We start from the raw sequence: 21,750 nt of genomic DNA, 5'->3' as shown, positions 1-21,750 counted from the left end.
TATCTTCAGGCAGTGGGCAGGGGACACCTTAAACTGGTTGCCAGCCAGTGCAGGGAACACAGAGATAGACAACTCACTTACCCAATCACACTTAGGGACAATTTGGATGTTTTTGGAATGTGGGAGGAAACCCGGAGTGCCCGGAGGAAACCCACGCAAGCACGGGTAGAACATGCAAACTCCACACAGGAAAGTTGGATCTCATGACCTCAGAACTGTGCCGCTCACGCGCTTTCAACTCGGCTCTTTTTGTTCCTATCTTTCTTGGGACCCATTATTATCCGCAAAAGAAAGCAAAAAAGGCACTTAATCACTAATTCTTTACAAATATTGTCTGACTGAAGATCCTTCTTGAAATGAGGATTCCTAACCGGGCAAGAGTACCTAAGATGGCGCTTTATGTCACTAAGCCAAATGTTCAGCTGGTTGGTTGTATTTGGGTGTGTTCGGGCTTGTTTGGGTGATGATTTTTTGTTTGAACACCAGTCCAAAAATTACTGGTACTCCAATTTTTGGGGGGGTCTAATACTTATTTGTTTCAGTATTATCATGATCCGGGGCACTAAATTACCCCAGGGGGTCCCAATCAGGTATGAAACTGGGCACAGTTGTTTCAGATTTTAGGGCTCCTGTCCCTAATCAATCCAGCCATTCATATACGACTGTTTGGACTCCATTGCCATTGCCATTTCACACATCTGTTGTCCTTTCTGCTATTACCATGTCAGGTTTGGTTTTTGTTTTTGGTTCTGATACTTTTCTAGGTTTTAGACCTGGTTTATTATTTTTTTTGTTCTTGAATATGAACTAAGTAGCAAAATATACTTGTTTTTTCAAGTACAGGAGACTAATTTTTTAACACTTGCTTTCAAGGTTGGTAAGGCATAATAAAAAGAATGATAATGCCTCTCCTTGAGCAAACACATGGCCTGTTATGGTCATTACCTGAACAGTGGGAAACTTTGATATCCTCTTCAGTGGACAGCTAATAGTGAAAGCGACCCCCCCCCCAATGAAATCAGGTATACTATATTCAGACTAGAAGGGCAGCAAAAACATATTATTGACAGGAAATAATTCTAGTTTTATTTCCTTTATTTACGTACAAATGAAATGGAAATAGAAAACACAAAAACATTTATGAATATAACTTAAATACAGAATGTAAAGGTTTAAAGAAACAATAAATAAACATAATATTTTTAAATAAGTGCAAATATAGAGAATACATATGGAAATGCACAATTTGTAATTATCATTTGTATAAACATATATGATTTTCCTTGAAAACAAACCAAAAAAAAACATGTATATTTAAATAAATTTAGTACTTGTAAAGGTGGGGTGCATCATTTGTGGTGTCCCCAAAAAGTTAAAAGTAAAATATTCTCTCTATTAAGTATGTGTTAACAATGCTCAACTAAGTTCACAGAGCTCTGGATTTTTTTTCCGACCACACTTATCTGCTTTTATCTTACTTTTAGCAAAGTTGTTCACGGCGGGACACATTAGGAGGGCGGAATGGGGGTAGGGGGAGTGCTGGAGAGTTATGTCATGCTTGACCATGGGGTTCCTTTTTGTTAGTGTAGCATGAAAATGATCAAATTTTGTTGAAGAAGAGGCCTTCTTCAACAAGAGTCCAACTGCTAACCTAAACCCCAAGAAAGATGAAAAATGGAAGAGTTCATTCAGACGTGTCAAAAAATAAAATTAACTAAAAAAAAACATATACAAAAAAAATGTAGCCAGCTATTTGAATGTTGTCCATGAGCAGAAATGAATAATATAAATTTAATGGGGGTCCCAGCTAAGAAAACCACGTGAGTGCATTTGTATTGCTTTAACCAAAGACTATTATTTAAAATAAAATAACATCAAGGTGGACGTTTCCACAAATGTTCTCTGTTTGATAAATGGTAGTCAACATGCATAGCTACAGTGGATGGCTTGGGGTGGTGCGTGGCTTTAGCGACATCCAGTGGAAATACTGTATTTATAACTACAGGCCATGTCTGACAAGAAGTGGCCCTTTGAATCTTCTTGCGGGCCGTAGTTTGGCGACCCCTGCTTTATAACAATGCCAGTTTTCATTGACATTTATTAATGGACATCCTGGATTTTGTTACCATCTGTTGACACTGCACATTTCAACACGTCCTTAGAGTGCCACAGAGAGGCACTCAAGCTCGGTAATGGGACCATGCAACCAATGCATTTTGCACCAATTCCCAACTAAAATTGACACCTGCGCCCTCTGTATATAGCAAAATCTTTGAAATGATCTTCGAAACAATCTTCGAAACGATGCGATTTGAGGTCAATGCGTAAAAAGAAGCTCTGCCCCACTGGAGAACATTTCGCATGCAGAGCGAGTGTGCCTCAGAGCATCCTTCACCGGCTCCACGCGTGAGCACGACATCATCGCAGACAACCCTCTTCTGCGCTCCTTTTCTCCCTTCATTATTATGACCGCGCACATTCTGCAGCGGGCGAAATCTTTATGTGACAGCAAAGTGGTTGCCTGCGCCTTCCTCTGAGCTGCTGCTGTTGACATCGTGGACGAAGGGGAAGAGGAGGGGTAACGAGCAACGTGGTGTGCATGCAAAGAAGGACGCGCAGCCCCTTGGACAAAGCTGAAGCGACAATCTGTGCCAATTTTACGCGCGACGGGCGCTCCAGGGCTGCAGGAATCGCGCGCTTTCCCGCACTCGAGAATCCGGTCATGGCTTTGTTGTACCAGAGGTTCTCCGGCAAGATCAACACAGCCAATTCCTTCCCGCAGCCCCCCGAGGCCAGCCGTCTGCTTGGCGGCCAGGTGGCAGACGAGGAGAGCAAGAACCCCCAGCCCCTGCTGGATGCGAAGCAGCACGTCCAGTGCCGAAGGAAATGCACGCCGGACGACGAGGACGTAAGATTTATTTTGCTTGCATGCACGCTTTAGGTTAGAATGCACTTGCAAAGCAGGTTAATATTGTCCTTAAAGTTTTAGTTCTGCACCTGTGAATAAAATATTCAGTAGGGTTCATTGGTTATTTCAGCTGAAACATTTTACAAAGAAGCAATGAAAATAATGGTATTTCTGAATCCTATCGTCCCAATCCCCATGTGGTAAACTATTATTAGCATGTAGGCTCTTGTCTGGGGGTTAGCACGTCTGACTCATAGGCAACAGGTTTTGGTAATGGATCCGCGGTCCACTTTGACTCTGTTGGGGGTCCAAGGTTTTGTGTTTTTTTGTCATAGACATGCAATATTGTTTTATTTCAGTGGGATGCGTGTGTAGACATGGGGCCAAAATAACATTATTGGGACATCTGAAGTACAGATGACCTATTTCTCTGTAATGTTGAATGGCCTGGAATCTAATATGTTCAGCTTTTAAAATTAGATTTGATCTAGCACTTACATGATATCCAAATCGAAAAAAATATATTTATTTCTGCCACGCATAATGACTTGCCAGTATGTCAAACCCCTGCAGCATAGTGGTAGGTCTTTGGTCTTTAGTGTCAGTAGTTGGTTGAGGCAGCCTTCAAAAGTACTTAATACCTACCAGTTTATTTTGACAGTTTGATGTTTGCGAGTTTTCACTGTTCTGAGGCCATGAGATCGAACCTCCTGTGTAGAGGTTGCATGTTCTCCCTGTGCTTGCGTGGGTTTTCTCCGGGCACTCTGGTTTCCTCCCACATTCCAAACACATGCATGTCAGGTTAATTGGCCGGTCCAAATTGTCCCTAAGTGTAAATGAGCAAGCGGATTGTCTGTCCCTGTGTGCCCTGCGACTGGCTGGCAACCAGTTCAGGGTGTCCCCAGCCCACTGCCCGAAGATAGCTGGGATGGGCTCCAGCACCCCTGCGACCCTACTGAGGATAAGCAGTGCAAACGATAGATGGATGGATGGATGGCTGCTTACTAGCAAAATGATCAAAACAGGACTGAAGGGTTGATTTTGGACAAATAACAACTTGTAAAAATATTTGATTTTTTTTTCAACAAATAAAAAAATATTTAAAAACATGTATACATTCAATACTTAGAAAGTATGTAGGCCTATATACAAATATTTACATTCTCTCACAAAACGGGCCGGGGAGCAGGAAGTCGGAACTCATTTGCGTAGACGATCCGTCACTTTAATTGAGAAAGTAAAGTCGTCCAACACACAAACGGACCAAAAACAAAACAAAGCAGGTTCGAAGGCAGGCAAAATTACAATCTAGGCATTACTCAGAACAAACAGGCTTGAACAGGTTTTCAACAAGGTTAAGCAATGATCTGGCAGCGGGCAGTTCCAAAAGGCGCGCTTAAGCGCTCCAAGAGCAGTCAGTCCAATGTGTCTCAGCCGGTGTCAAGGGGCGGGGCCAGCTGGGCGCCATGACAACCGTGTAGGACATGACACATTCTTTGTCTGTTTTAATTCTTCTGTGTCAAGTTGTCCCATCACTGGCGGGCTGAAGCATATTCACGTTGTCCTTTGGGCTAACTAGCAACCATTGGCACTTGGTGTTCTGTTTAGAAATCCTAAAAAAAATCCAAACTTAAAAAGTATGCCCATGCCTTTCTCAGCCATAAAATTAGGCCTATGTTTTGGATGAGCATTATTTTTTTTAATAATGCATTTTTAAGGGTCATAAATGTTGCTTCAGAAGATCTTTCCAGGTTCATTTATTGAGACTAAATAGGACAATACTGTACTGTTGACTATTTCTGTTTCAAGGCACCAACGGCTAACTCTCCCCTTCTGGTATTATGACAGCTTTGCATATTTAATGTCTTTGGTGGCACCATTTGATTTATCTGCAACAGTGTTCAAACAGTCACACTGACCTTCATGGGTTGAGAGATGACTAATTCATTTGTTACAAGAGGCTTGTTAAAGACAATCAGCAGCGCATTGTTGTAACTCTACCACTAAAGACTAAATGGACCTTGTATTGCTTTAAAAAGCAAGAGGATGCATCTGACGATTTGGTTTTCGATTTGGTACACCTGATGAAAACATTCAGATTTTTCAAATGTTCCTACAAGTTCAGGTTGAAGAAAAATTATGGTCACGGTTTGACTGGGTCAAAGCGGTGGTTGGTGGCCGTGCACAAAGTTGAATGTAAATTTTCCTTGGTGTCACAATCAGTCCAATCATGTGAATACTATGATGCAAGTTTAATTCAACTCCTTATTCTATATAGTTTTTGATCCATACAACAAACAAAAGCTCAACATCAAGATTCTCCATTCATATGAAACATGAATATCTAAAAACTTGAAAAGTTAAACTCTGGGTTTGTATGGGAGCTTGAAATCCTTGTATTTTAATGGTATATTTTCAAGGATTTAAAAGTGCTTGAATTTTGGGTGTGATACTTGTAAATGCTTGAAATTGTTACCATATTTCTCAACAAGTCTGCTTAAAAATGATGCTAACACTGCTCTCTGGTGGCTTTGCTTTGTTATAACATTTGTTTTCCCCTTGTGTTTAACGGAGGCTGCCATTAGGATGTATGGCATTGTCTGATCAAGCGTCATCGCCCCTTATGGGTCGCATCCAATAGGGTAGGTGCATGCTACACTTAAACAGGGCAGTATAAATTGGGTCTTAGTGCAAGGATTACGTATCAGTTATGGACATTTGTTATGGGCCATGTAAAAAAATAAGACGGCGTTGTAATGGAAAAACTTTCTGCAACTGAAAATGTAAGCTTCATTTTACTTAACACATCTATGAGGAGCGATTTCTATGAAACATCTTTACACACATATTGTGCAGATCCACAAATGTATTCACAGTTTAATCAAGATCTAAAAATGTTATAACTTGAGAAATCTACTCGCAGGATTCAATATAGAATATGCAAACTGCAGATATATCTGTGGCTCTGCAAAATATATGATTCACATCGGATTTATTCTTTAATATGTATTGGAGAAATTGGAAAATTGGCCTTGGAAGTCCTTACAAAGTACTTGAATTTGGCAATGAAAATAGTGTACGTACCCTGTAAACTGTATGACAGTGCTAGTGTGTGTAATATTGAAATATTCAAATGCAACAATTTTATTGTTCCTCACAGAGACCACATTTTGTATGATCCCATTTATTTTAAGTGAGTAGGGACTAGCGTCAGTGGCAAGCAAGAGTGGCTAGCATGAACTCGCTGCATCGGCTAAAGAGCGGCCAGCAAAACCTAGCTTGAGCTTGAGCAAGAGTGGCTAGCATAAACACTGATGAGGCAGGCAAGCATTTGTGGGCCAAATCCCACCTCTAGGTGTCAACCAGGTGATAATCAAATACAAGCTTCAACCAAAGGGGATAATTGACTACGCTCTAGAAATGCTCTCTTAGGTATGAGTCACAGTAAGATTGTGAAGAAACATGTTAGCCTTGTAGAAGCTAGATAGCCACGTTTGTAACTCATCTTTAATTATGAGCACTTTAAAACAACCATCGCAGGGTACAGGGTGCTGCACAAGTGAAAAAAATCAAAATGACTTTGGCAATTGAATACTGTACCTTCAAATGCGTGAAAGTTGCAGCACTAGCAAAAAGAAGGATGCTTCTGGCTAAGATGAACTGTTATCATAAATTGACTTACTTGTGCACAATTTATTTGGTATGGAGTAACTGTATGATGTCTCATCTGTCTGAATATGCTGATTCTAAAGAGAAACAATCTCTTCGTGTTTCGAGTTCGTGCTCTGCTTGCAGAAAATTTTAATATATAAAGTACAACTCCCACAAGTCTCTTCATTACCAATATGCTGTATAGCCGCTGTCATAGGGAAAAGCTTTCCGATGAAAACCTACTATTTTTCCCTTAGAAGGGGGATTTTTCCATTTTATTTCACAACAAAAGCAGCGATGCATTTAATATAGATTTAGAAAAGTATTACTATACAATTACTTATAATTTCCATTGGGGAACGATTTGAATATTGAACACAAAAATGAATTTCGGAGATGCATTAAAGCAACACAGTGCACTTTTTTATGTTGAAATTTCCTCAATTGTCCTGTCTTTGGCATGCATGTATCGGTATTTAAAACAGTTTTATTAGGAGTGTCACAATAAGACTTTTTCTACGTACGTTATGATACTGCATTGATATTGCAACCTGGGGTATATTCGATCTGATAGTAAAATATTTTTACATGCAGTTGTTTGTGACGGAACATTTTTATTTTATTACATATAGAGCACAGCACAGTTTGGAATTGGACCTTTCTTCCTGAGTGAATAATGATGACCATCGGATGCCATTGAACCTTTACATTGACTTATGCTACTGTTAAGTTTTTATGATACCATGTGTGCACTTTTAGTGTTTACATCGTTTTTTTATGGTTCTTGAGATTTGTGGATATTTGTTCTGGATATTCATTCTGTGGATTTTGTATTTTCTTTTAATTATTGGATGAATGTATTTTCCAAACAAAGTTTTGTTGGTCTTTGACAATGACAATAAATATTCTGAATCTGACGATTCTTATTCCTTGAGTTAATTTAGGTTAGGTTTATTATCATTATTTTTGTTCCATTCCCTTCAAATCTGCGTTGTTCATGGCAAACCAAAAATGAGGAGCAAAAACTGGAGTGCACACTATTATGAGTGACAGAATTTAAGCCAATATTGAAGATTTGCACCAATATCCGATAATATCTGGTACTCTTTTGTGGGATAATATCAGACTGATATCAATATCCGAACGTAACACTTTTAGTTTCTGCTATGGTCTCAAGATAAGACTTGGGTACACTTGAGTTTTTTTTAGTGACAAAAAAATTGTTGTACATTAAAAAAAGTGCAATGTGTCCCAAGTTCACCTTGATATGCAAATGCCACTTAATCTTACGTGAGCGTCCTTCTCACTGAAATATCCATATTGCCGTCGTATGACTTTGTAGCCGCGCCCCCGCATCGTTGCAGCTGCTTTTCCCTGCTTTAATTAAGAAAAGAGTCAAAACAAAGGGCTGCTTTGATTCCCTCGATAATACACCAACAGGTTGAATCCAGGCCACGGAAAGTGCTCTTGATTGGGCTTGTTGGCTGTTGTACTGATTGCCTCCACAAAATGGCTTCCGATGCGCTGCCGCGTCCCCGCAATATTGATGTCTGGCAGTGAGGCGGAGCTGGCCGTCCACATCGCATCTCTTTAATGAGGCGCGACATTGCGGCGACGTCCTAACAATTGACCTCAGTGTTGTTTCTGGTCCCAGGCTGTTTTGCAATGCGGCATTAACCTTGAGGTCACCTTTGGCCCCCAAATTCAGCAGTGGCAGAGCATGAAATTGCTTGAACCCTCTCGCCGACCCATAAATGCTGAGATTGCATCCTGTGGTCAAAGTTTGCTGTTGTTGTTCTCGCTGTTGTTATTTGGAGAGCTCAAATTGAGCATGGAGACGATGTACCATCGGTTTCCATCTACAGTCATATGCGAAAGTTTGGGCACCCCTGACCATTTTCAAGATTTTCCTCTATCAATCATTGGTTGTTCGGATCAGCAATTTCAGTTAAATATATCAAATAGCAGACCAACACAGTGATATCTGAGAAGTGAAATGAAGTTCATAGGATTTACAGAAAGTTTGCAATAATTGCTTAAACAAAAGTAGGCAGGTGCATAAATTTGGGCACCCCAACAGAAAAATTCCATCAATATTTGGAACAGGCAACATGTAATTACATCCGGTAGGATAGTCGTTCTGGAATGTCAGCGAAGTTCATTTCCCTCAAGTAGTTAAGGAAGGGGAGAGGAGAAGGGCAAGGGAGAAGTTTGAGAAACAGAGGAGAGATGTGCTGCTTTAGAGACCCTGAATAATTGGCCAGACAAATGAATATAAACACCAATACCAATATCTGTCAAATTCCCAATTATCGGCCCCGATAAAAGGCCCGCCTAATAATCGGCCTGACCGATAAACGGCCCGCCTGATAATTGGTCAACCTATAACCATTACCACATTTGGACATATGAGATAAGCTCTGAAACAAACAGCGATTTTAGTAAACAGCAATTACATACCGTTTATTTTTGTTTGGAGAAATTGAAACTTTGCTTTCCTTTACTGTCACTGCTGAGACCTTTCCTGATTTGTTTGCCTTCCCACCACGTGTACTTTGGTCTATTTCCAACTGGCTTTACATTTATCATCGTAGTCATTGCCGCTTTTTGTTGTTTGTTCCCGGTTAGTCTGGCTGCTCACTGCGTGTTTTTAGGTCAGCCAGCATCGCGTTTTTCCGCCGAGGCTGTGGCCACCTTTTGTTGATCCATACCAGTTAGCCCCCCGTTGGCGTGTCTCCGTGTGCTATTTTTACCAGTTAGCCCCTTTTTGGCTGCTCACCCTTCAATGTATCAGTACTGCATCCACATGTGACACGACGCCAAGGCATTCTCCACAAAACTACTAAAAAATTCCCTAAAACACTCGTAACCTCTTCGACTAACACGTAAAATAATGTTGATCTGCTTGTTAGGGCGGCGGTCCTACAATGATGTCACGGCTCAGGATGACAAAGACAAGACACGCTGTCTTCAAAATGCTTTGATTTAGAAAATAATTGGGACATACAATTGAGATTTATATAGATTTTATGCCACGACAGTGTACTGTTTCGTCAAATTTTGCATTATTAAGAATTCAGGAATACCTTTAAGAGTACGCTTTGTGTGAGTGGAAGTTAAGGTGTTGAGTGGCATCATTAAGGGAGGAGCAGCAATTATTTTAACTTATAGTTTCCAGGGGACCTAATTCAATTTCAATCATTCTTTCAAGAAAGTGCATTGTATCACAATTAACATTCTGTTTTTAATTATTACATTTAGGGTGTGGCGATTGAGGTGTCCTTAAAAGTTAAAAGTATTATTTTGTCCATTGAATATGTGTGAAAAAATGCCCAATTGAGTTCAAAGAGCCTCTATTTTTTCTGCAACACATTAGGTAGAAGGAAAGGGGGGAGAAAGAGGGGAAATTGCGAAGTTTCTTTATGCTCTTCATTGCAGTTTTTTGTTAGTGTAGCATAAACATGGTAAAGGTAAGAAAATACCTGTTTCAAATGCAGTCCAAACGGAAACCCATTCATCCATCATCTGCACTGCTTATCCTCAGTAGGGTTGCGGGGGTGCTGGAGCCCATCCCAGTCATCTTTGGGCAGTGGGCAGGGGACACCCTGGACACTGGGCACACAGAGACAGACCACTCACTCGCATATTCACACCTAGGAACAATTTGGAAGGGCCAATTAACCTGACATGCGTGTTTTTTAAATGTGAGGGGAAACCGGAGTGCCCGGAGGAAACGGGCAGAACATGCAAACTTCACACGGAAAGGCTGTGGTAGCTGAAACCCTGAACCTCCACAGTGTGGATCTGCGTTCTAACCACCCACCCACCGTGCCGCCCAAACGGAAACCCAAACGCCCAAAAAGATGAAACAAGAAGAGATAGTTCGAGCAGGTCTAAGAAATTCCATGCAGGTGCACAGGCATCATGATTGAGGTGACTGAGGCTGCAATTATGATTTCAAGCCAGGAGATGGCGGCATAGAGTAACAAAGTTTCAAATTTCTTACGATACCTGTAGTTTTCTCAGCTAGTATTTTACCATAGTGCCGATAGTGCAAGAGGAGTAGCTAACCAGATGTGCAAAATGGGCATTCAGGTTAACAAGTCAGGTAAACAGTAACATTAACACTGTAACAATAACGCTGTAAGTACAATAGTGCAGAGAGCAAATGTGCAAGGAGTGGCAAGCTATAAAGAACTGCCAGTAGTGCAAAAAGTCAGATTAGCAGCCGTTAAGATTTAGGTTAACTATATGTTAGATTGGCCATTTAACATTCTAATGGCCAGGGGGACTAGACTACTGCGGAACCTGGTGGTCCTGCACCGCACACTAGAGCTAAGATTCATGGCCCGAGCCCGAACCCGAACCCGAACCCGAGGCAATTTCGGGCTGGGTCGGGCCTGAAATGTCAGTCATACGGTCGGGTCCGGTCGGGTTCGGTCCTGCTTTTTTTTTTTTTTTTTTTTTTTTTTTTTTTTTTAATTAATTAATAATTATAAATATATGTTCATTAAAAATATATACTTAAACTATGTATGGATACTAGACCAAGGAATACTTGTTATAAAATAAATAATTTGGATAAAACGGAGAAGGAGCTGTAATTGCTTTTAACGGAGCCAGAGCATGCTCTGTGCACGTGACGTGACGTGAATGCTGTCCTCTTAATAATCTTCCCCTCCGCAAATTCGCGTGATTTTGGCCTGGTATCCCCGATATGGAGTCGGACCAACAAGAAGTTAAGGATAAACTCAAGAGAGGAGAACTGACGAGGAAAACGCACTCTGGTAAGAGTTTTAATAAGCGTTTTATATAGAATACGATCGCTTTTGTCGGAAGTGTACATTGACGTTGGTGACATTTTCATCCGCGTTAAAAAACGCAATTTGCAGAATAAAATCACGCTTTATTGTTTAAATAAACGCGTTATATAGACTAGGATCTCCCAATTATTATAATTAGCTAGCTTTATTGTTTTAATAAGCGTTTTATATAGAATACGATCAGGGGGGGGGGATTTGCATAGGAGTCGGAAAAGGGCACGACACGTCAACACCCCCTCAATGATAGTGCCGCGCTAAAATCTTAAGGACGTACTACTACTGCTGCTGTGGATTATGGCCCAATGATCAAGTCGTCAAAATGACGGACGCCCTTAAATGTTTTCGCTACCTCAAAAAAAAAAAAACGTCAATGACAGATTGTCGCTTAATGTAACATCTGCAGTGCAGACACAGAAATATAAAAGATGTAAATGTTTATACAGTTTTATTTAACTTAGGCCTAGATGTTGTAACAAAAGGCAGAGTTTAATTTGTTATCATAAATCACCCCTCCTTATAAATAAAATATGTAATTTCGGGCCCCCTCGGGCCGGGCCAGCAAATCCAGTTAATTAGTCGGGCTCGGTCCGGGTCGGGTTTAATACCCCTCGGGCCTGCGTCGGGCTAGGGTGCTTTTTTTGGGCCCGATCTTACCTCTACCGCACACTGCAGTACCTCTTCCCAGAGGCTAGCAGAGTGAACAGTCCATGATGGGGGTGAGAGGGGTCCCCGATAATGTTCTTAGCATGGGATAGGCAGCGCTTCTGGCCAATGTCCTGAATGGAGGGAAGTGTACTCCCGATTAATTTCTCTGCTGTCCTCGTTACCCTACTCACACTACCCCAGTCGGTAGCGCTGCAGCCTCCACACCACACAGAGATACAGCTGGTCAGGATACTCTCTATGGTGCCCCTGTAGAATGTGATGAGGGAGGGTGGGGGCAAGTGGGCTCTCCTCATCCTCCGCAGGAAGTACAGGCGCTGCTGTGCCCTCTTAACCAGTGATGCAGTGTTCACGGACCAGGTGAGTTTGTTTGTAATGTGCACCCCTAGGAACTTGATACTGCTGACAACCTCCACAGCCTTGTTGTTGATGCAAAGTGGGGCATGTTTGAGCTGGTTTTTCCTAAAGTCGACAATGATCTCTTTAGTTTTGTCAACATTCAGGACCAGGCTGTTGTCCCTGCACCAGGCCACCAACTGCTCCACCTCCTCTCTGTAGGCCAGGTCGTTGTCGTCCCTGATGAGGCCCACCACTGTTGTGTCGTCAGCATACTTCACGATGTGGTTTGTGGCGGACCTAGGGACGCAGTCGTGTGTCATCAAGGTGAACAGCAAGGGGCTCAGGACACAGCCTTGGGGGGAGCCCGTGCTGAGGTAGATGACATCTGAGATGTTCTGACCTATCCGCACTGATTGGGGTCTGTCACTGAGGAAGTCCAGCAGCCAGTTCCGCAGGGGGGTGTTGAAACCCAGGAGTCTCATTTTGTCTACCAGATGTTGTGGGATGATGGTGTTAAATGCTGAACTGAAGTCCAGGAACAGCATCCGCACATGGGTGTTCTTCTCCCCTAGGTGTGTCAGGCTCAGGTGAAGCGCAGAGGAGATGGCATCCCTGGTGGAGCGGTTTGTCCGGTAGGCAAACTGAAAGGGGTCGAATGAGGAGGGGAGACTGGAGGATATGATAATTTTAAAAGATATATCAGAAAATATATCCATTTTGAATTCCATCAATCCATCCATTTTTTGCACCACTTATCCTTACTCGGGTCGCGGGAGTGCTGGAGCCCATCCTAGGATTCTTTGGGCAGTGGGCAGGCGACACCCTGGTCGCCAGCCAGTCAGAGGTCAGCTGGAGACGGACAACTTACTCGCTCATTCACACTTAAGGAAATTTTAGACCGGCAAATTAACCTGACATACATGTTTTTGGGAATGTGGGAGGATACCAGAGTGCTCGGAAATAACCCACTCAGTCACAGGGAGAACATGCAAACTCCATATGGGGAGGCTGCAGTAGCTGGAAATGAACACTAACTAAAATGTTAGAAAATATTTTTTTTTCTTATTTTTCTGCATTTACCAGAAATTTGCAGTATGTGGAAATGAAAGACAGAAACTCTTGGTGTTGTAATATGTAAGAGGAACTGCAAAGTATTCCTCCATGGCCATGTATTGCCGGAGTAAACATTTTAAAGCCCATATTTTGGTGAAACTGTTTCGCTAGATTAGCTTTGGAGTCTGCAAAATACCAACCTGCATCCATCATTTAAAAGCAGTGACAGTAAAAGCTTCTTTCAGCGTATGACGTCTAAACTGTCACGAGTGATAGCTTCATCCCCGCAGGCCTTTCCCAAGGCTCCAACGCTGCTTAATTATGATTTAAGATATTCTAAAAGTCGCACTTGTGATGGACTGAGGGGATGTGATATCATTCCAGAGGAAGACTTGAAAAAGTGAGATTACGCAGTTTTTCATCTGGCAGGAGAACCCTTATGTGCTCTCGCAACATCTTCTCATGACTGGAGGCCATTAGCTGCCATCCTCTAATTTAAATGGTTTAAATTTCACACCGGTACTTTTGACTATCAAATTCTATGCCAACTAAATGTCTCATCCTGTGAGGATTTGGGAGTTCAGAAGGAACAGATCCAGCAGTAGCGTCTGCAGGTGGCATATTAGATGCTATTTGGCTTCGTACATGAACAACTACGAAAAAAGTGAAGATAAAACACACTTCTTGTTAATGTAAGAAGGGCTCTGCTATATGTTAATATCTTCCCTGGCACTGCTTTGAAGTAGTTTAAGGTAGGGGTAGGCGATACTGGGAATTTTGGTCTTGATTCGATCCAAATAAATGGTTTAACAGTAAAAAGTAACTAATTAATAATTACGTATTAATTGTTATCATCACTATTATTATTTTAATGATAATAACAATTAAGTATGAATTATTATTACTACTATTTTTTTTTTAAATAATGGCAATAGTTATCATTCTTATCAATAATAATAATAATAATAATCAACTACTAATTATTGTTGATTATCAATTAACTATTTTCATTATTAATGATTAATAATGATCAGCCCTACGATGCTGAGGTCCAGGGTACAATTCCAGCTGCTGCACCCTCCCTGTGCGGAGTTTGCATGTTCTCTGGTGCCTGCGTGGGTTTCCTCCGGCATTCCAAATACATGCATGTCAGGTAGAATGGCCGATCTGAACTGTCCCTAGGTGTGAATGAGCCAGTGAATTGTCTGTCTCCAGCACCCCCGTGACACTAGTGAGGATAAGTGGCGCAGAAAATTAATGGATGGACTATGAATAATAATAACAGTAATAATATCATTAACGGTAATGTTAATAATGGTAAGTATCGATCAATACCAATCTGATAACTGATGTTGCTACAGTATCAGACCACTTTACCACCCAAATGACTCCTGCCATTGTCCTTTTCTGTAGTTCAAAAATAGTGAACACTGCGTGGCGCTTCCTGTTTGCCTCTGTCATTTTTAGCATCTGGTAGAAGTGCTCGCATGGATTTGGCCCTTTCTTCAGCCTGGTAGGCAAGACGGAGCAGCAGGCCAGGTGGGGAGAGGTGCTTAAAGTGTTCCTGTCAGTCACCAGCTCAGGCATAAACTTGTGAGTGGCTGAGGGGGCTTGGTGAGAGAGAGAAGAGCTGCGCTATTTACTTAGAGAATCATTGCTTTTAGGAAATGTGCGGCGGAGCAAAGTATCGATCTCAAGACATTAGGATTTTCAGTACGTTGCCCAGAAAAATATAATTAATCCAATCAAAGTATTTGTTTCTTATCAGTAATATTGATATTTTGATTGATCAGCCTACTCCTAAACTAAAGAAGTTCATTCGTGCTTGAAAAACATATTGTGTAACCCGATTCATTGAAAGTCAGCTCATCCACTATAGCCGTATCCAATGGGATAGCTAGCATTGTTTATATGCAGAATTTTTCTCACAGCAATAATGGAACTCAATACATGATAATGAAGATATTGAAGTGGCCGCTAAACTCAACACACTGGGGCACTTTTATGCAAGAATAATGAATAAAATTGTCAGACTGGGCTCTGAATGTGCCCCCTAAATTAGCATGTAACACAATCCATACCATACTATGCGGGCAAATGTGAAGCTAATTATGTTTGGCTGGAATAGATTTATTCTCACTCCAAAACATTGGGAAAATGAAAGAGAAAATCACTTTGTAATTACCCAAAACTCATATGTTTTCAATCTTTAATGGAATGGGCATTGGCAAGTAAAAACAGTACATTAATGAAGACTGAACATCACAAAGTGTCTAATACAGAAAGTTTTGACAGTGCTAAACATATTTAATAATTTTCAAGTAATAAATCACAATGACCCAGTATTGGTGAGCTATTTTCAAAGCAGAAGCTATATATGTGTGTATGTATATATATATATATATATATATATATATATATATATATATATATATATATATATATATATATATATATATATATATATATATATATATATATATATATATATATGTATATATATATATATATATATATATATATATATATATATATATATATATATATATATATATATATATATATATTCCTCTCTCTCTCTCTCTCTCTCTCTCTCTCTCTCTCTATATATATATATATATATATATATATATATATATATATATGATCACAGAACTGTGACGTGGACGCGCCAACCACTTGGCCGCCGTTCCGCACAACTGAGCAGGAACATACGGAAAAATTAAATCAGAAAAATATGTGTTGGCAAGCCATACAAAATGTTGTACAATACCAACATAACCTTAAACTGAAAGGGAGCCAGTGCAGGTTGGCTGGAGTTATTTATAAGTAAAAGAAAAAACAAATTGTGACAAATTTGGGCTGTGACATATTTCAATATTACAACAATATATTGCAATCATTTTATTCTGCTGTGTTTGTTGATGTCTAATCACTAACATTCCAAAAAATAAAATCACAATTTACAGAATGTTTTACATTTTTGCATCTGCTCTGTGCACTCTAATACAACATTGCTCCAAATAACATTGCATGTTTAAGCCTATGCTGCACTCGACTGAGGTTTTTCAGTTTTCAGAAATTCATCAGATCTGAAAACAAGGAAAGCTGCACTGGTATCAGTCCAAGAATTGACTGTCATTGGAAATTTTAGCACTAATTTAAGCAGAAATTGAACATGTATTTAGGAGTTAAAAAGTTTTAGTGTTGAGCAAAAATAATCCAGATTTCTCAGCAGGACCTCTTGCACGCTGTTGCCATGGCTCCAAAGGTGGACAGGGCGAGGCTGGAAGCTGGGAACACACAACTACAAACACACACACACACACACACCCAAAGGCTTCTGGCTGCCATCTGGAGATGACGCAGCCCTCTCTTTGCAGGCCTACATCCGATTGCTTGCGTCCACTGTGAGCCTGGTGGGATTTCTTTCAAGAAAAATGATCAATTTGAGACATCTTGACAGCGATTGTGTGTCACGCTGCACAAAATTAGTTGGTATCGACCCATGTCCTTTCCTCTCTTCCCATGGGGCTTAGCAACAGGTCAGTCGCTCACCCTCCCCAAACAGCGACTTTCAGCAATGCAAAATAACGCGTTTATCAGCGTTATCAAACATGCCACTCCTGTCAGCAGCACATCAGCGGCATTGTCTGCCTCCTTGTTCTTTCCTGTACGACGGTGAATATTAATCATCGCTGAAAAGAAGGCATTCTGAAGCCTGCTAAACCGCTTCCTTAGCTGCTGTTTTTATCTTCACATCAATGCAAACTGTTATTGTGATGATTAATAATTCATGTCGACATGATGTGTTTAAACACGTTCTTTTTTTTATTCATAGCTCTCATTATATAAGAAATTTCATTACCTGACATTTTGTTTTTTAAATGATGTTTTCCAGGGATGTTAAAGGTGATGTACCCTAAAATAAATCTCTTATGATATGATATGATTGTCATTGCCCAATTGGCCCCGCCCGTGTGGTGCCAGCTGTGGCTCGTTGAAAGATTGGCTTTCTGTCCATATAAAGCTCAGCGCTCTCTTGCTTCGGTTGTCAGCCCGTCAAACGAACTTCTGCCCCACAAGACGTGGGTTCTGACTCGGTCCTGTTTTCCTGTTTCCAGTCAGGTATTATTTCCGTTCATTTTAGTCATGTTTAATTTCAGGTTCCAGTTTTGTTTTCGTCTGTTTTTTTCCTGTTGTTATTTTCTCCAGTTTTTGTTCCCATCTAATTTCTCCTGTTTATTTTCGATCTCCTGATTCGTTATCTGCCCTGTCTGTCCCTTCCTGTCCTTCCACGCCAGACTGGCTTCCTAACGTGCATGACTCACCATGTCCCGTAAAATGAAAGGCTTGTTTCGCTCATCCTCATTAGGGTCGCAGGGGTGCTGAAGCCCATCCCACCTATCTTTTGGCCAGTAGGCAGGGTTGCCAGCCAGTTGCAGGGCACATTGAGACATACAACTATTCACGTTCACCTCCCATGCATGTCTTTGAGATTTGGGAGGAAACCGGAGTACCCGGAGGAAACCCACGCAGGAACGGGGAGCACATGCAAACTTCACACAGGGAGGCTGTGGTAGCCGTTAACCCTGGACCTCCGCACTGGGGCTGTGAGCTAACCACTCATCTTACATTTTATCATATTATGTGATATTACATTTTATGATACATGATATGATATGATGTTAAATCATTATTAGACATGTGTTATATTTTAATTACCTAACTATGGTATTAATTAATCAGACAGACAAACAAAGACAGATAGATTAGATCAGTCACGAAACAAAACAGCTCTGCTTACTTGCTGTCTGTGACATGACAGCATCTCAAAAATAGACGTGTGGATTTAGATCGTTCACTTCATCCAGTTTTGCAATTCATGTCAAGGGTTGAGAAAGGTAGTGTGAGGGCCAATGTGTGAAAATTGACCTAGACGTAAGATTGGGCCTGAAAAAAATCCAGCCACACCCGACCCTGCCTACTGGTATTAAGGCCAGCTCCAACCCGACAAATTAACTTGATTTGTGGGGCCGAGCCTGAAAATACCCGAATTTACATATTTTGTTTCTGAGGATAAGGGAGAGGATGGGGATGGACAGTGTAAGTGACATGCCACCCACAAGCTGATTAGCATGTTGATTAGCACGCTGGCACTGCCGGACAAAGAAAAGGAACCAAAGGACACATGGCATATGTGGCACGTAACACAGTCACAGGGGAATGATACAGCAATGTGATATCACGCTAGTAAAGTGTGCGGTTGCCGAAAACTAAAGTGATAAGAATGGTCTCTGCTGATAAACATCAGTGAGCAATGCACAGAGCTGGTTTCCAGGTACGTTATTGAACATTGGAGATTCTATTCTCGCCCCTTCCTCAGTTCCTCGCCCTGCCTGGCGATCGGCAAGTCCTGTGGCCCCGGTGGTTAGGATCTTTTGAAACTTTAATAGAAGCCATCTTGCTCTTTGAAGCTCGCGCCGCACATCTTTCGAAGCCTTGGACCCACCAGGAAATTTGTGAACTGTACTGCATATCTCCCTAGACACTTTGCTGCTTCAAAGAGCATCAACGTGCGGCGGCAGAGTCAACAGCGGCCCGGTATGTCGGTCCACCAGTACGTTGCAGACCTCCAGGGCTTAGCCACCCTCTGCAGTTTCAGAGATTTGGAGGATAAGCTGAGCACACGACACCTTAAATTGTGGGACAAGCTGTATTTATCTCCGGAAGTCCCGTCACTAACAAAACAGCAATAGAGAATCCTGGCCCAGCCCGAACCAGGATTGATGAGGCCCAGGCCCAAGATCTTACCTCTAGTTCAACCACAGTCAAATATTTATTCAATTTGTTTACTTTCTTAGATGTTTTTTTTCTAAAAATGACATAATAAAAGTATATATTTTTTAAAGTTTTACGTTCAATGATACAGTGTTGATTTTTTTCCACCGTTCAATTGAACGTTTTTGGTGCAACAACGACCTGGTTGAGGCATTTCGAGCCGTTTTGCTTGGAGCACTTAGCGGGCGTTCCTTTTCCAGGGAAAATTTGAGTAAACATTTACTAACTGTTGCATGTTGAATTCAAGAGGCACTTTTACAGAAACTCAATTCCAAATGTACTTTAGATAGTGGAAGTTCTTGTTCTTTAGGATATCCACTCAGGCATTTCATTTGCCGTAGCTGCCTAAAATTGGATTCTCATCTTTTATTCCTTTGAAAGTGTAAACAATGTGTTAAACAAACGTTCCCCATCAAAGAGAACCATCGGGAGAATAATTATTAATAATGAAAGCATACTTTCAAGTGAGTGCGGTGGAGTTTCAACAATATTTCTGTTGGAGCGAATTGGAGCGGCAGAGCCCAAAAGTCTTTCCTTGGAGTCCCCAAGCTGTCTTTTCGTTTGAGGGCAAAGCCTATCTGTTGTGGCACATTCTCTTATCGTCTCGGCCATGATCCAACAGCGGCACAGTGTTCACACACGCAAAAATGCAGCATAGCTTATTTCCACACCGGATCAACACGTGCGCACCCCTTGGCAGACGCAAAGAAGTGGCAACGCATGATTGAGGATACAACAAGTTCAGTTCATTACCAAAGTATCAAAATCTTCCTAGTCCTTTGTGAGTGCAAACGTGATCCAACATTTATCTTTAGCTGCATTTTGGCTGAGTCCAAAAAAATTAAAATCTCCCGAGTATCCTATTAAGACAATATCAGTATTTTTCAGATTACCACATACCTGTCACTAATATAAAGTATTTTTTAATAGCTACGGCTCAACACAAAATGTCATATTTTTGCTCAGTCAGCTGATACGAACTGCCAAAATAGCGTGACCTATTTTCTTTGACCTTTATATGATATGGTCCGACTCTGTCCGGCTACAAGCATCAAAATTACCTTACTCATTTAAATAGGTAGGCAATGATAAATTAGTGTTGTTTTGCATGAAATTACCAAGAGAAGTAACCCTGGGTTAGAAAATAAAGCAAGTACGTTTTTTTCTTGTTAACCCCATTGCATTAGAAAATAGGGAGGCAAGGTATTTCTTAAAGGGAATTGACTAGTAGGGAGATTGATCAGTATTTCACAAATTGATTGGACAATGAATAAACCAGATCTAAATTTTAGGTAGGAATGAAGTTAGGATCCCTTAAAGGCCAGGTTGGCTGTGAACAGTCAGTAAGCTAAAAAGCAATTACTGTATTCAGCGAGTTAATAAGAAGATAGGTGACTAGCCAGACATTAAAAATCCTCGAGGTGTTGATGAAAATGGTCAGATAATAGCTGACACAATTCCACCTTCGACAAATAACACTATACCTGTACAGACACTGCTCTACTTACGGACGATCGTTCGTAAGTAGAATTTGTTCGTAAGTTGCTTCAGTGCCAGATTTTGTATGTTTAAGGTTTATATATGTATGTTTAAGGCTTGTATAAGTAACCTGTATTGTTTTGTACTAAAAAATAAACATTTTATAAAATGATATGCTCTATAAAGATAAATAAAGTTAAATGTAACTTACTTTTAGAAGATAAGCTTTAAGAGGTCCTCCTCTGTGTTAGAGGCCGAAAAAAAGCAATCTAGCATTTTCCCACCCGCATCAAGCCTCCTTATTCCACTTTCATTTCAAAAGACACGGCTCACCTCTTCTTTACACTTCACACCAACCATATTGAATGGATGCATGAGATATTAAACGCCTTAAACACCTTTACAAAGAAACTGGACCCACAATACACAAGAAACATGTTCAACACTCACATTCTCCTCTATAAGGACGCCCTTGCACATAGTAAATTCGCCTACTTTTTCTTGTTGACTTCGAGTGGGATAAGTAGATGTTTGCATTAGAATTTAGGGAGGTAAGGTATTTCTCAGCGGCACGGCAGCTGAGTGGTTAGCGCGTCCGCGGCACAGTTCTGAGGTCATGGGTTCAAATCAAGCCACCAGCCTTTCTGTGTGGAGTTTGCATGTTTTCCCCGTGCTTGTGTGGGTTTCCTCCTAGCTCCCCGGTTCCCTCATACATTCCAAAAACATGCATTTAGGTCATTCAGGTTAATTGTCCGGTCCAAATTGTCTTTAGGTGTGAATGAGCGTGTGAGTTGTTTGTCCCTGTGTGCCCTGCAACCTGTTCAGGGTGTCCCTTCCCACCATCCGAGGACAGCTGGATTGGGCTCTGGACCCTACTGAAGATAAATGGTGCAAATAATGGCTGGATGGAAGGTATTTCTCGAGTGAAATTACTAGAAGGGAGGTTGAATAGTAAATAAACTAGTTGATTAGAGAATGTCTAAACCAGATCCA

At 41.0% G+C, this 21,750-nt stretch overlaps 1 protein-coding gene across 5 annotated transcripts in view; it reads left to right on the top strand.

Moving 5' to 3' along the window:
* Positions 1 to 21,750, top strand: part of dpp6b (dipeptidyl-peptidase 6b) — a 697,001-nt gene that overhangs the window by 19,320 nt on the left and 655,931 nt on the right. For 4 of the 5 annotated variants that reach the window (XR_015850702.1, XR_015850703.1, XM_088337961.1 and 1 more), the window contains exon 1: positions 2,424 to 2,908. The exons of the other annotated variant lie outside the window; for it this stretch is intronic. Coding sequence is in view for 2 of the 4 variants with exons in the window: in XM_088337961.1 (XP_088194087.1) it covers positions 2,600 to 2,908 (309 nt within the window). In the remaining 2 variants the exon portion in view is untranslated. Of the gene's footprint in view, positions 1 to 2,423; positions 2,909 to 21,750 lie in introns of those variants that run through there. 5 annotated transcript variants of the gene reach the window in all.

This window comes from Urocampus carinirostris, chromosome 1 (genome assembly GCF_059441175.1).
Source record: "Urocampus carinirostris isolate Australia breed hairy pipefish chromosome 1, RoL_Ucar_1.0, whole genome shotgun sequence".
NCBI classification, from domain to species: Eukaryota; Metazoa; Chordata; class Actinopteri; order Syngnathiformes; family Syngnathidae; genus Urocampus; species Urocampus carinirostris.
The sequence above is the reverse complement of the archived record's forward strand: the minus strand, read 5'-3'. Positions and strand labels throughout refer to the sequence as shown.